The sequence below is a fragment of the Hypanus sabinus genome, chromosome 2 (assembly GCF_030144855.1).
Source record: "Hypanus sabinus isolate sHypSab1 chromosome 2, sHypSab1.hap1, whole genome shotgun sequence".
Lineage (NCBI taxonomy): Eukaryota > Metazoa > Chordata > Chondrichthyes > Myliobatiformes > Dasyatidae > Hypanus > Hypanus sabinus.
The window spans coordinates 183,339,151-183,354,110 of NC_082707.1; the positions used below are offsets into that span (position 1 = coordinate 183,339,151).

The 14,960-nt window shown below is 45.0% G+C and overlaps 1 protein-coding gene across 2 annotated transcripts in view; it reads left to right on the forward strand.

Moving 5' to 3' along the window:
- The window catches only part of ccdc88c (coiled-coil domain containing 88C), a 230,042-nt gene that overhangs the window by 19,882 nt on the left and 195,200 nt on the right, over window positions 1-14,960 (forward strand). For both annotated transcript variants that reach the window (XM_059960992.1, XM_059960988.1), the window contains exon 3: window positions 11,145-11,253. In XM_059960992.1, the coding sequence (XP_059816975.1) occupies window positions 11,145-11,253 (109 nt within the window). The remainder of the gene's footprint in view (window positions 1-11,144; window positions 11,254-14,960) is intronic.

Below are 14,960 nucleotides of genomic sequence, written 5' to 3' on the forward strand. Positions count from 1 at the left end.
CTCATCCGCAGAATCTCCTTTCTGTTCCCCTAAGTAACAATTCCCCTATCGCCATAGCTCATCTCTTCTGTACCCTTCCCTTCTGAGTCACAGAGTCAGACTCAGTACCAGAGACCCGACTGCTGTGATTTTCTTCTGTTAGGTCACCCCACCCGTGACAGTTGTTGAGGGGGATGGCCACAGGAGTACTCGGCACTTGCTGTTTAACCCCTTACCCCTGTTGTCTGTCACCCGGTCTCCTGTAACCTGCACAGTGGGTGTAACTACCTCTCTCTATGTCCAATCTGTCACTCCCTCAGCCTCCTTGATGATCTCTGCTAATTCCCCCTCTACGTGAACAGCTATATTGCCCGGTGTGAAGCTAAGTAATGCACTGTCCCTCCTTGGTCTGTCCATTTACTGTCAAAATTTTAGTAAGATACTGCATTTCCGTAGTGTTTGTCATTTACGAACTTGGAGCATTCTGAAGCTGTTACTGTCAGTGAAGAAACAAAAGAAATTATGCGGATGCTGGAAATCCGAGCAGCACACACAAAGTGCTGGAGGAACTCAGCTGGCTCGGTGGCATCTATGGGAAAGACTATAGTCGACATTTCGGGCCAAAACCCTTTGGCTGGACTGTTGAAGGGTTTCAGCCCAAAACATCAACTGTACTCTTTTCCTAGATGCTGCCTGGCCTGCTGAGTTCCCCCAGCACTTTGTGACTGTGAGTGAAGTGCAGTTTGAAATTTTTCATAGAACAGTACAGGCCAATTTGCCTACGATATTTTGCTGACCTTTTACCTTGCTACAAGATCCAGCTAGCCCTCCCCTCCTACATAGCCCCCCATTTTCCCCATTTTTCCTTCATCCACGTGCCTATCTAAAAGCTTCCCAAATGTCCCTGACGTATCTTCCTCTGTCACCACCGCTGGCAGCACGTTCCACGCACCCAACCCTCTCTCTCCTCCTCTTCCCCCCCATTGCTTTTCTCCAATCATCTTAAAATTATGCTCTCTGTGAAATGTTTGTCTGTCCACTCTACCTGTTCCTCTTATCACCTGTGTACCTGTATCAAGGTGTTGACACACAGTCTGTATTGAGAGTGGCTCAGCCGTGGGGTCACTGGTTCAGCTCACAGCTCGCACACAACGTGGAACAGTACAGGCCTTTTAGCCCACAATATTATGCTCACCTTTTAACCTACTCCCTTCCCCCACCGCATAACCCCCCTCCCCATTTCTCTTTCATCCATGTAGCAGCCTCTTAACTGTCCCTAATGAATCTGCCTCTACCAAATTTGGCAATGTAAACACAAATATTCCGAATGTCTTTTTTTTGCCTGGGATTAACCTCATTGGAAGTGAACTTTCTATGTGTGACTATAGAAGGATTCATTTTGTTGTTTGTGTAAATGGCGGGTTTATTTGCTGGGAACGGCTCTGTAAATAATGTTGGTGAGAAGTACAAAGGGTTTATTGTCAGTTTTTTGGGGGGGGGGACATGGCTCTGATCCTCAGACTGGTTAGCAATTCGCTGAGCTGTTTAGAGAATTAATGGCTGTTGTCTAGTGACTTGAATCGAGGCCATCCACCGCAGCCTGTCCAGAGGATTAGTTATCAAGTCCTACACTTCATGTCTCGGAGTATTTTGTGTGAGCTCGGCAGATCTGGGCTTCTGTGTGCGTACGTCACTAGAAGCTATAACAGAGTTTCAAAGAAAAAGCAGGGTGGGGAGGGGATGGGGGTGCATGAAATGTTGGCTTGTATGTTAGGGAGTACAAGACAAAAAGAAGGAAATTATATTTCAGTCATCTGTTGCTTTGGCCAAAACTCATCAAGGGAACTGTGATTATCACACGGCCCTGTAAGGCTCAGGGGATAGACTGAGGCCAAATGTCCTGGGATCAGCTTCCAATCACCGGATATTAGCAGAACATCATAGTCGAGCTTACTGTCATGTGCACAAGTACAGGGGTATTGAGAAACTTTCTTGCTGCAGCGTCAATGCATGTCAGCAACATTCACAGAGAAACAAGTTATGCACAATTTTTACAAGAAAGATCACAATTAGAACAAAAAACAAACCCAATTTTGGTGCAATGTGATCAAATTATTGCTAAACTGGAGTGAGTTAGGGTTTTGCTGGTTGGTTCAATGCAGTAATATATTCCTGCTTGTCATCGAATGATTTCTAAGCTGAAGAACACTGCGGGCTTTGACAGACCAGACCACAGCTCCCAAGGTTCAGAAATGCCAAAAATCATATGCAGATTGTTTTGGTCATTGTCAAACAGCCTCACGCAGCATGCTGAAGGAACTCAGCAAGTCAGGCAGCATCTGCAGAGGAGAATAAGCAGTCAACATTTTGGGCCAAGACCCATCATCAGAATCGGAAAGGAAAGGTCTAGAATAAGGAGGTGAGGGGAGGGGAAGGAGTACAAGCTGGTACGTGATAGTTGAGCCCAGTTGAGGAGGAAGGTGGGTGCATGGGGGTGTGGAGACGACCGTCTCCAAAAGACAGTGCATCAAGAAGGTGGTCTCTGTTATTAAGAACCCTCAGCATCCAGGACTTGTCCTCTTCTCGATAAAACCAACTAGAAGTTTGAAAATGCACACTCGACTTTTTAAGTTGAGCTGCTTTCTCTCCACCTTCAGATTTCTGAGCGGCCCATGAGCACTGCCTCGCTATTTGGCTCTATTTTTCCAATACTCATTATATTTCTTATTGGATTATGGTGTGCTGCTGTCGCAAATTCAAGACCTATCAGAGAAAATAAACCTGATTCTGATGTTATAGAACACGACAGCACAAAGCAGGCCCTTTGACCCATCTACTCCATACTGAACAGTTTTTCTAGACCCTCACAGTCACATGCTGTGCTGAGAGGCTAGTGCAAGGTTCAGTCTCGCTGAGAGACCTTCCGATTTCAGTCAGTACTGAACTCGACTTCCCATCCAAAGTCCAAAGCACAGTTGATCTATTGATCATTTTAAACGAGATAGCGATACGTTTGTAGTGTTGCCGTAAAATTTGTTGCTTTATAATTAAAGTTAACCGCTGATACAAAGGGTAGAGAGACGGTTGGCAAATTGGTTTATTATTGCAGTGTGTTCCAAGTGAAAAACTTTGTTTTGTGTCCCAGTCATGCAGATCATTTCATTACAACAGTGTATTGAGGTAGTACAAGGGAAGCAATGCAGAATGAGGTGTTGCAGTCACAGAGCAAGTGTAAGCAGTAAGGAGCAAGACCACGATGAGGTATATTGTGAGGTTGAGTCCATCTCGTCTTGCTGTTCAGGTGCCCTGGATTAGAGAGCATGTCTTGTGAACTAGGGCTTTTCTCTCTGGAGTGAAGGAGGATGAGAGGTGGCATGATAGGTGGCACAAGGAGACATAGATTCATAGGACAACCAGAGACTTTTCCCAGGGTGGAATTAGCTTTTATAAGGAGGTGCTGGGAGGAAAAGATGGGGAAGATGTCAAAGGTAGGTTTTTTAAAACACAGATTAGTAGATTTGTGGAATGCACTGCAGGGATAGTGGTAGAAGCAGATATATTAGGGACGTTTAAGATGCTCTTCGGTAAGCACATAGATGAATGGAAACGGGTTGATTGATCTTGGAGGAGGTTACCACATTGCTGTACTCTTCTTTGTTCTCCCTGGACATCTGAACACTTGAATTTAGAACAGTTTTGTCTTCCATCCAATCCACTGTAAAACTGTCATTTAAAAACACCAGGTGGCAATTCCACTGCACAGATGCCTTGCTGTGTTTAGTAGACGTGCGCTGAGTGGGGCACAATGCACAAAGATGCACAACAGCCACTCCACACGATGTTGCGGGCTGCAGGGCCTGTCCCTATCCTGTACTGTTCTGCGTTCTATCCAAGCAGACGGGAAGCGTGGAAGTTCAGCTGATTACAGCCCCAGTGACCAGAATGGGTGCGGGGAACGATGGAAGGTGAATAAAGAATTGTTTGTGCCTGCAAAAATTGTCAAGTTGTTGAGGTTGTCACATGCACATCTGTGGTGAGGTGAACCACACCTAAAGTTTTGGGAATTGCTTCTTACCCTCTGCCAGCAGATTTCTGAATGGTCCAGGAACACTACCTCATTATTTGCATATTTAAGTGTTTATTTTTGTAATTTATAGTAATTTTTAAGTGCTTCATTGTACTGATGCCTCAAAACAGCAAGTTTCACAGCACACGTCAATGTGAAGTTTAGAAGAATGGGGGTCGGGGCGGAATCTCCCTGAAACTTCCCAAATAATGCAAAGCCAGGATAGGGTGGACGTGGAGGTGATGTTTCCAATAGAGGGAGAGTGTCAGACCAGAGGGCACGGCCTCAGAATACAAGGATGTCCATTTAGAACAGTGATGAGGAGGAATTTCTTTAGCTAGAGGGTGGTGAATCTGTGGAATTCATTGTCACAGATGGTTGTGTAGTCCAAGTCATTGGACATATTTATTTATTTATTGGCATAGAGCAAGGAGTAGGCTTTCCAGCCCTTTGAGCCACACCACCCAGTAATCCCCCAATCTTAACTCTAGCCTAATCACGGGACAATTTACAGTGACCAATTAACCTACCAACTGGCATGTCTTTGTGGGAGGAAACCCACGCTGTCACAGGGAAAACATGCAAGCTCCTTACAGGCAGTAGCGGGAATTGAATCCAGGTTTCTGGTACTGTAAAGCATTGTGCTAACCACAACACTACTGTGCTTCAAGGGAATGTTGATAGGTTCTCAATTTGTGAGGGTATCAAAGGTTACAGGGAGAAGGCAGGAGGATAGGATTGAGGGGGAAAATAAATCAGCCATGATTGAATGGGCTGAATGGCCTAATTGTGCTCTTATGTCTTATGGTTTTATGATAAATATGATTTTGAGGCACAGATATAATAAAGAACTTGCAGCAGCACAGTCATATAGATGAAGAGAATACACAGAATATATAAATTATACACAGAATTACACCATACAGTGACAGGGAAACCTGTGGAAAACCAAGACCTTATTGCAAAGGAAAGCAAATACACAACAGAGGACTGGTCCATGGTGTCCAGGAGGAGGTTGGTTGAGTTCTGTTGCTGAGGTAGGGTTTGGGTTGTACAGATCGATTCAGAAACCTGGTGTTTGTGGGAAAGTAGCTGTTGCTGAACCAAAGGAGCTATATTAGGCCATTTAGCCCAACAGGTCTGCTCTGCCATTTCATCATGGCTGATTTATTAACCCATTCAACCCCATTTTCCTGCCTTCTTCCAGTAAACCTTTGATGCCTTTAATAAGACCATTGTGCTTATCTATGTTCCCATCCCTCTGGCGTGAGTCTCAAACCCACAGTCTGAGCCAGAGGTGAGTGTGCTACTGGTTGAATCAGGGCTGACCATGACTTGGTATGACTGTGATTTAATGAACTTCAATGGGAGCTCCTTCTGCCCAGGCTCATTACTGGGGACACTTGCAATGTGGGAGTTGGGGTTGTAGGGAGCCTCATTGAAGGAGCAGTGGATAATCGAGTTCCCAATTAGATGAGGCATTAACGCGGACTGGCCTCGGTAGAACAATGCCCTTCCAGTCTCTTCTAACACTAGTTAGCACTGGTGTCTGCAGCTGTTCCTCAGGCATACTGACAGCTGATAGCAGACTCAGCTTCTGTCAGTTTAATTTCATACGTGTATGCAGTTGCCTATCTATGTCAACACCTTTCAGTAATTAATGTCTGCAGGGGAACAGGACTGAGTGCACTGACTACTGATGTGTCAAAACACCAAGTGAATGGTGCCCAGGAAGCTTTAATTTTTAACCCTTGAGATGACCCCGGGCTGTTTTAATTTGTTTTGGTATAACATTTTTGAAGGGTTAGATTGAGGTAAGACATAGGAGCAGAAATAGGCCATTTGGCCCATCGAGTATGCACCTCTATTCAATCATGGCTGTTCTATTTTCCCTCTCAATCCCATTCTCCTGCCTTTGCCCCGCAACCTTTGACACCCTTACTAATGAAAAACCCATCAACCTCCACTTTAAGTATACCGAGTGACTTGGCCTCCACAGCTGTCTGTAGTGATGAATTCCACAGATTCACCGCCCTCTGGTCAAAGAAATTATGGTTAATGAACTTCTGTCTGTAGTGCTATACCATTGAGCTGGTGATGTGAGTTCAAATCCCACCATGGTATCTCCAATGCGTGGTATTCATTAAAAATTTACTTATGATTTATTGAGTGACAAATCATTGGATTGTGCTAAAGTGTGCTTTAGTGGAGAGTATCTACACTGCCTATACTGCACTTTCTCTGTAACTGTAACATTCTCTTCCCAACCTTTTTACTCTGTCATCTTCCCCCTTTCTTCCCAGTCCCGAACAAGTACTTGGCTTGAAAATTCAACAGTCAGCTCATTTCCTTAGATGCTACCTGATCTGCAGAGTTCCTCCAGCATTTTGTATGTGCTGCTTTGGATTTCCAGCATCTGCAGAACCTCTTGTGTTTGTGATTTGCTGCTCCACTGTAAAATCTCTTTGAGGGATCCCTATCCTGAAAAAGGCTTAAATTTCTTTGGGTGCTCAGTGAGACCCTCTCTCATTGCTCCCCCTCTGCACCTTTTAGCTAACTCTCTTTGCCTCCCACCATCTTTTTATTTTGGCATCTTCTCCCTTCCTTTCCAGTCCTTATAAAGTCAGCTTGAAACGTCGACTGTTCATTTTCATGGATGCTACCTGATGTTCTGAAGGATTGTTCTGTACGGATGGCATGCCAAACAAAGCTTTTCATTGTTTACGCGACAGTAAGCCAGTTAGCATATGTGACTTCAAACCAACCCAAGTGATTGTTCTGAGCATGACTTTCAGTTTTAGGGTGATTGGTGGATGGGAGGGGGAAGGGTAAATGCTGGTGGTGCCAACAGGGCAAACACGAGGAAATCTGTAGGTGCTGGAAATTCAAGCAACACGCACAAAATGCTGGTGGAACGCAGCAGGCCAGGCAGCATCTATAGGGAGAAGTGCCAAGACTCTTCGTCAGGTCTAACTAGGGGACATAGCCTCAAGATTCAGAGGAGTAGATTTAGGATGGAGATGAGGAGACGAAGGGTCTCGGCCTGAAATGTCGACTGTACTTCTTCCTATAGATGCTGCCTGGCCTGCTGTGTTCCACCAGCATTTTGTGTGTGTTGCCAGCAGGGTACATCTTTTTCCACAAACTTTTCAGATTGTCTTTTTAGAATGGAAGTTCCCTGATCAAAGTGCTTGAAGCTGTTAAGTTCAGAATCAGAATTATTTTCACTGACGTATGAGGAGTCCTGTTGAATGGTCTTGGACCAAAAATGTCACTGCTTATTCCCCTCCATGGATGCTGCCTGACTTGTTAAGTTCCTCCAGCATTGTTTGTGTGTGTGTGTGTGTGTGTAGTCTTCCAGCATTGGCTGAATCTCTTGTGTTTATGACGTGAAATGTGTTGTTTTGTAGCAGTGATACAGGGCAAGACATAAAATTGACAACAAATTACAAAAATACATCCACAGTGCATTTTTAAAAGAAGAGGATGCTAGTGTTCGTTGGTTCATAGACAGAGGGAAAAAAAAACTGTTCATAAGTCATCAAGTGTGAATCTCCAGGTACCTCTACAAAAAGAGGGCATGCTCCCAATGGCCCTCAGAGTTGGGGAAGGTTGTGCCCGTGGCCAGTTTGATAACCTTTTCAGGTGAGGCATCAATTCAAGGATCAACTTTATTTTACATTTATATATATATTTGTAGTAGAAATTTGCTGTGGTCCATTGGTCAAGGCATGACTTACAGCAAAAAAAACCGACATTCAACAATTTTACAGAATCCAGGCATTATTACTGAACAACACACACAAAATGCTGAAGGAATTCAGCAGGCCAGGCAGCATCTAGGAAAAGTGTACAATTGACAAAGGCTTTTGGCCCAAAATGTCGACTGTACTTTTTTCCTTTGATGCTACCTGGCCTGGTGAGTTCCTCCAGCATTTTGTGTGTGTGGCATCTGCACATTTTCTCTTGTTTGTGATTATTACTGAACTAAAAGAAGTGCAGGGCAAGCCTCCAAAACACGAAGCTGCAACGGCCTTCTTGAGCACCATCTTCACTCCTCCTCAGCGTAGAATTGTTGAGGGTAATGCAGTGTACTTCTGCAGGGTTTTAGATGAGGTTTCATACACTAGGCATGGCGGCAGACCAGAAGCATGTGGCACAAGAGGGACAGAATAGATACTAAGTTGGCTTTACAACAGAGCATGATGAAAGTTTGTTTCTTGGACGGGAGGAAATTCAGTAATGCTGAGTTGCAGGGGTTAAGAGTTGGAACTGTTGCTTTGATAACCTAGACTTGGAAGTGCAAGCAACAATTTCTGAATTTGCAAAGCGACACACAATTTGCATTATAATGAGTGGAAAGAGGGATGGTAGCAGCAGCAGGATATAAATAGGCTGGTGGAGTGGGCAGACGTGTGGCAGCTGGATTTTAATGTCAATGAATGTGAGGTGATGTATCTGGAACTTAACAATACAGCACAGATTTCAGGCTTCTGTACCTCCTGCCCGATTGTAGCTGCAAGAAGATGGCTTGGCCGGGATGGTGGAAAACTTTGATGGATGCTGCCTTTCTGAGGCAGTGCCTCCTGTAGATACTACTGATGGTGGGGAGGGGTCTGTCTGTGATGTATTAGACAGAGCCCATTACTCTGTGTATTTGAGCCTCGTGTCCTAGCTTTGTAATCCTACAAGTTCCCAGTCTTTGAAGGTGCAGTCTTTTCCCTAGCTCCCCCTCCAAATCTTCGGCCGTTGATTGAAGAGAATGGGACACATGATAGATAGTAACAATCACAATCAGGTTCATTATCACTGACACGTGTCATGAAATTTGTTGTTATTGTGGCAACAGAACAGCACAGTACTATAATACTTCAGTCCCGATGAAGGATCTCGGCCCAGAATATTGAATATTTATTCCTTTCCTTAGATACTGCTTGACGTGCAGAGTGACTCCAGCATGTTCTATGTGTCACTATAGTACTCTGATGATGGAGGGGAGACTGTGTACCTTCAGGTTCCTGTACCTCCTCCCTGATGGTAGTAATGAGAGGAAGGCATATCCTGGGTGGTAGAACTCCTTACTGATGACACATGCCATCTTTTGGGACATTACCTATTGAAGATGCCCTTATTGGTGGAGAGGCAGGTGCCATGATGGGCCTGGCTGAGTTTATAAAAACTCTGCAGCTTTTGCATCGAGCGTTGGAGCCTCCCGTCTTCATACCGGGTGGTGATGCAACCAGTTAAAATGCTCGCGGCAGAGACTTGTGATACCGAATCTCCTCAAACTCTTAATGAAATATAGCCTCTGGAGTGCCTTCCTCGGGATTGCCTCAGCATGTTGGGCACAGGATAGGTCTGCAGAGATACTGATACCCAGGAATTTGAAACTGCTCACCCTTTGCACTGCCGGACCTTTGAAGAGGACTGGTGTGTGTTGTCCATTGATTGAAGAAAACAGGATGGGTGACTTGGTGATGGTCGTGAGCGGGAGGGAAGGATCGACTTTTTCCACATCGTAACAATTGAGTGGCATCATTACTAAATTGGCAGGTTGCTGATGCAACCTTGTCGAGGGATAGTTGGGGGGGGGGGGGGAAGGGACCAATGGGTGTGTTCTGAGAGCTGCCATTGACTGATTGCCCTCCCACTGTGTTGTAAGGAAACATGAGACAGTGTTAGCATGTGGCGCCTTCAAAGCCAGATGGGAAAAGGAGATTAGATTCCTGAGTTTGTGCCTCCCGTGCACTCACAGTGGCACGTTAGTGTTAGTTAATGAATAACACAGCGGCAAACACTGACAGGGCCGTGGCTTCGCTGGGAGTTGATCTCCTGGACACACTGAGTTTAAGACAAAACGGATTCTTCCCCCGTCTCTATAGGTTCACTCTGCACATTTTTTAAAAAAGTGTCCACCCTTCTGTTACTCAGAGTTTTTATAATCATCCTTACTTTTTTTGGAAGTGAGCTCACGGTTTTCACAAAGCAAAAAACGTGGAGCAAGTTCCATTTTACTCAGGGAGCAGTGGGTACCTGCAATGCTCTGCCAGGGGCTGTGGTGGAGGGTGAAGTGATAGAGACTGTTAGACGCAAGAATGTGTGGAGAATGGAGGGATATTGTCTGGGCAGAAGGGATTAGTTCAGTTAGGCATTTAATCACTAGTTCAATTTGCTTGGTCCAACTTGGTGGGCCAATATGGGCTTGCTCCTGTGCAAAGTTCAAAGTAAAATTTATTATTGGAATACATGTATGCCAACGCATATGACCCTGAGATCTTTTTCCTCCAGGAAATCTATAGAACAGTAACTGTAACCAGGATCAATGGACAACAAACTGTACAAATGCAGATATGAATAAAGAGCAATAGAGGGAGATCATTGGTTGTGGGAACACCAGGAATAGAGTGAGTGTAGTTACTCTCTTTTCTTCAAAGCTGATGTTTGAGGCGTAGTAACTGTTCTTGAACCTGGTGGTGCGAGTCCTGAGGTATCTGTACCTTCTTTCTGATGGCAGCAGCAAGAAGAGAGCATGGTCTGGGTGGTGAGGACCTTTGATGATGGATGCTGGTTTTCTATGGCAACGTTTCATGTATATGTGCTCGGTGTGCACAGTTAAGATTATAAAGATTAATTTTAAGATATAGATTAGATTTATTTGTCACAGCTAATTGAAGCATAGAGTGTGATGCACTGTTTGCAACAAAGATATGCCGAGCGCAGCCTGCAAGTGTTGTCGTGCTTCCAGCATCAACATTGCCCTAACACTAATGCCCACAACACGCTAACCCTGACCAGTGCATCTTCGGAACGTGGGAGGAAACCTACGTGGTCACTGGGGGAACGTACAGACTCCTTACAGACAGCTTTGGGAACTGAACCCCAGTCTCCCAGCTGCCACTGTTAAGCGTACACTAACTGCTACGTGCATACTGTTCCGCGTTCTAAATCTGCTTAGTTGGAAAATAAGAAATAAGAATGGAACGCTGGGAACACTTATTGGAGCAGGTAGGCAGTGTCTGTGGAGAGAGAATTGGAGAGTGAAGTGTCAGATTGTTGGAACTGAGTTTTAATGATATTTCTGTTCTTTCTCCCTGTTTAGAGACCCAAGGCCAACAAATCAGAGAGTCAACAAGCACGTCAACAATGACATCAACTTGCGCATTCAGAACCTGACCATATTAGTCAGGCACATAAAGAACTACTACCAGGTACGTGGCTGGGCCCAGCTTCCTGCCTACTGTGGTTTTATCTTTAGAACAGATTGAAGATACTAGTTCTCTCTGTTCACTCACCCTTGCACAGTATCTCTCTCAACCCCCAACCATTTCCTGTTGTGCTGCTTGTCGTCATTTTGAGACTCAATGTGTCTATTCGCTGGTTATTTTTAATGAGCTGGTGTTTTTTTTAACAGACCATGTTTGTCATCCGACATTGTACAGTGTGTTGACTAAATTATATCACTGGAGTTCACTGGTTACTTGAGAAGCTCGATGTGTGTGATTACATCTCCATAGCACTCCCCAGGGCAATATAAATGTGTGCCATCTTAGAGATATCTTAAGATACAAAAATTTATCTACAGAGGCATGTCTCTGCAGGAGTGAACTGAAAGATCACACAGAGCTGGTGTTCAAAGTAGCAGGTGATTGGTACGGACCAGGAGACCAGCCAAAATTTCATCTATCTGAGCATGAATTTGGTACAACTTTTGTATTCTCCGTTGACGAGATTACTAGTAAAACTACATTTTGATATCAGGATGGTGACTACGGGATGACTTAATCAAATTACAGACTAGGTCCTGATTACAAAATAAAATGATTATTCTCAGGTCTAACAATAAATCCAGTTTTCAGTTACAACAATGGTTGCACACTGCTGCATTCCCTGTCTCTACTTCTAGGCTTTGTCTGCCATTCCCTGTTACCACAACAGCACATCCCGCATCCTTATTTACTAATTATTAGCCTTTGCTTTTCTTTCCTCCACACCATTTCCATCACAGTTTTCCTCCCCTAAGGGAAGGGGAAATATGTACCCATCTTTGAGATATCTTAAGATACAAGAGTCCAAACACAAAATGCTGGAGGAACTCAGCAGGTCAGGCAGCGTCTATAGAGAGGAATAAACAGTCAGCTTTTCAGACTGGGACCTTTCATAAGCACTGGTGGGGATAGGCCAGAATAAGAAGATGGGGTAGGGGAAGGAATGCAAGCTGGAAGGCGATGGGTGAGGGTGTGGGAGGTGGAGGTGAGTGATGTGAGAAGCTAGGAGAGGATAGGTGGAAAAGGGAAGGGGCTGAATTAGGAGAATCTAATAGGAGAGGAGAGTGGACCATGGGCGAAAGGGAAGGAGGAAGGGCCAGAGCAAGTGGTGGGCAGGTGAAGAGATAGTTTCTATCCCCTAAGGGAATATAAAGGGGTGCTCACCTTTGCGATACCTTAAGCTCTCTTCAGATTTAAAACTTTATTGAAAGGAGTGATTTCCATTGCATGTTTCCTTTCCCTAAGGGAATATAAAATTGTGGCCGCTTCTTGCCATGGAGAATAAGAGGCCCAGGTTCATGTTCCAGCAAATCTGCTTCCCCAATGCCTGCAACTTCTGCACAGCCTGGAGTCTCAAGTTTCTCCCAGTGCGGAAGATCAGCACACAACAGCAAAGCCAGTTCAGGAGGAGTAACTGAATGAGGGATTTGCAGTTCTCCAGAGTGTAGACTATGGGGAGAGACCTTGTATATCTTCTGTTTAGTCTTCATCGCCCTTGCATGTTGTCATGAGGTGTAGAATAGATTTGCTGGCCAAAACCCTCTCAGGCATGAGGACTCTGTTTTCACATGGGGCTCATGCTGGCATCTTTGTTGCTCAGCATCAATTGTCAGTTACTTACTCTACTCAGGCTGGAGGAGCAGCACTTCATATTCCATCTGGGTGGGCATCGATTTCTCCTTTTTCTAGTAACTTCAACCCCCTCTCCCTTGTCTCTTTTTCCATTCCCCATTCTGGTTCTCTTCTCACCTGTTCATTGCCTCCTCTGGTGTCTCTCCTCTTTCCCTTTCTCTCAAGGTCCACTCCCTTCTCTCATATTTCTCCTTTTCACCCCTTTACCTTTTCCACCTATCACCTTGCAGCTTTTTACTTCATCCCTGTCCCCCACCCAACCACCTTCCCCCATACTCAGTCTCAACTATTATCTGCCAGCTTGTGTTCCTTTCCCACCCACCACCTTATTCAGGCTTCTTCCCCCTTCCTTTCCAGTCCTGATGAAGGGTCTCGGCCTAAACAGTCAAACGTTTCCTCACCTCCGTAGGTGCTGTTTGACCAGCTGAGTCCCTTCAGCATTCCGAGTGTGTTGCTCTGGATTTCCAGCATCTGGAGAATCTCTTGTCAGATACTTTGCCTTGTGTTGGATAAAACCAGGTCTGAGTCAGGACCATTAGTGTTGAAGCAAGCAGTCAAGAAAGAACCCCCTGAGGGATTAATTGTGGGAGTTCGGGAAGTAGCCTGAGTTGTTGCTTCATTGTTGTGGTATTTTTATTTAGCGATACAGCGTGGACTAGGCCCTTCGAGCCCTTTGACCTTTGCTGCCCCAGCAACCCCACAACCCTAATTAACCCTAAGCTAATCACCGGACAATTTACAATGACCAGTTGACCTGTGTGGTAGGTCTTTGGATTGTGGGTGGAAACCGGAGCATCTGGGGAAAACCCATGCATTCCACGGGGAGGACGTACAGGGGCTCCTTACAGAACGGTGCTGGAATTGAACTTTGGACTCCGGAATAGCCTGACCTGCTACTGTACTGTACTGCCCACGTACTGTGGTGTGTGTTGCTGAGAGTCCTGGGGCACATTTTCCTCTGGATATTTGAAATAAAGCCTGAACATGTTCAGGTTTATTGTTGTCATAGGTGGATATATACAGGGTATAAATGATATTAAAGTTAACTTACTGCAGCAGCACAGTGGATTACAAGATGAGGACAAATATAAACTAATGTAAACTTAAAATGGCATGAATTATCCAGAATTTATAAGTGTGGAAAATGAACAATAAAACAATCACACACACAAAACACTGGAGGAACTCAGCAGGTCAGGCAGAATTCAAAGAGACTCTGCAATGGAGCAGCAAATCATAAGCACCTGATGAAGGGTCTTGGCCTGAAACATCGACTTTTTATTCTCCTCCATAGATGTTGCATGACTTGCTGTGTTCCTCCTGAATTTTAGGTGATACGCAAGACCAGGTGAGCTGAGAGGTGATAAGTTGATAGATTCTTGATAGGTCAGGGTATGAAGGGATTCGGGGCAAAGGCAGGAGTCAAGTCAAGTTTATTGTCATTTCGACCATAAACTGCTGGTACAGTACACAGTAAAAACAAACCAAAGCTCCTCCAGGGCTGTGAGTAAAATTGGATCAGCTGTGATGAAATGGTGGAGCAGACTTGATGGGCTAAATGGCCCAATTCTGCTCCTGTATCTTATGGTGACACCAGTGAGAGGGAAGGTGGGTGGATTGCGGAGGGCTGGGGGATGAAGTCAGAAGCCGTCAGCTGATAGGTGGAAGTGGTAAAGGGCTGAAGGAGGCATCTGATAGGCGAGGAGAGTGAACCATCTGAGAAAGAGGAGGAGGGGCACCAGAAGGGCGGAGATGGGCAGGTGAGGAGAAGAGAAGATGTGGGGAGAAGGGTAGCCTGAATGGGGAATGGAAAAAGAGAGAAGGGGAGGAGGGGTGAAATTACTGGGAGTTAGAGAAGTCGATGTTCAGTGGTGATCACACCTCAAAAAGGAGTAATTATATTTGTAGAGCATTTTTGTGTTGTTGAGTCTGGGAAATGTTACTGGAGTGCTGGTCTTGTTTTCTGAAGGTGCACAGTGTAGTAGAATGACTGTGATGATATCCTCATGGGGCTGGGC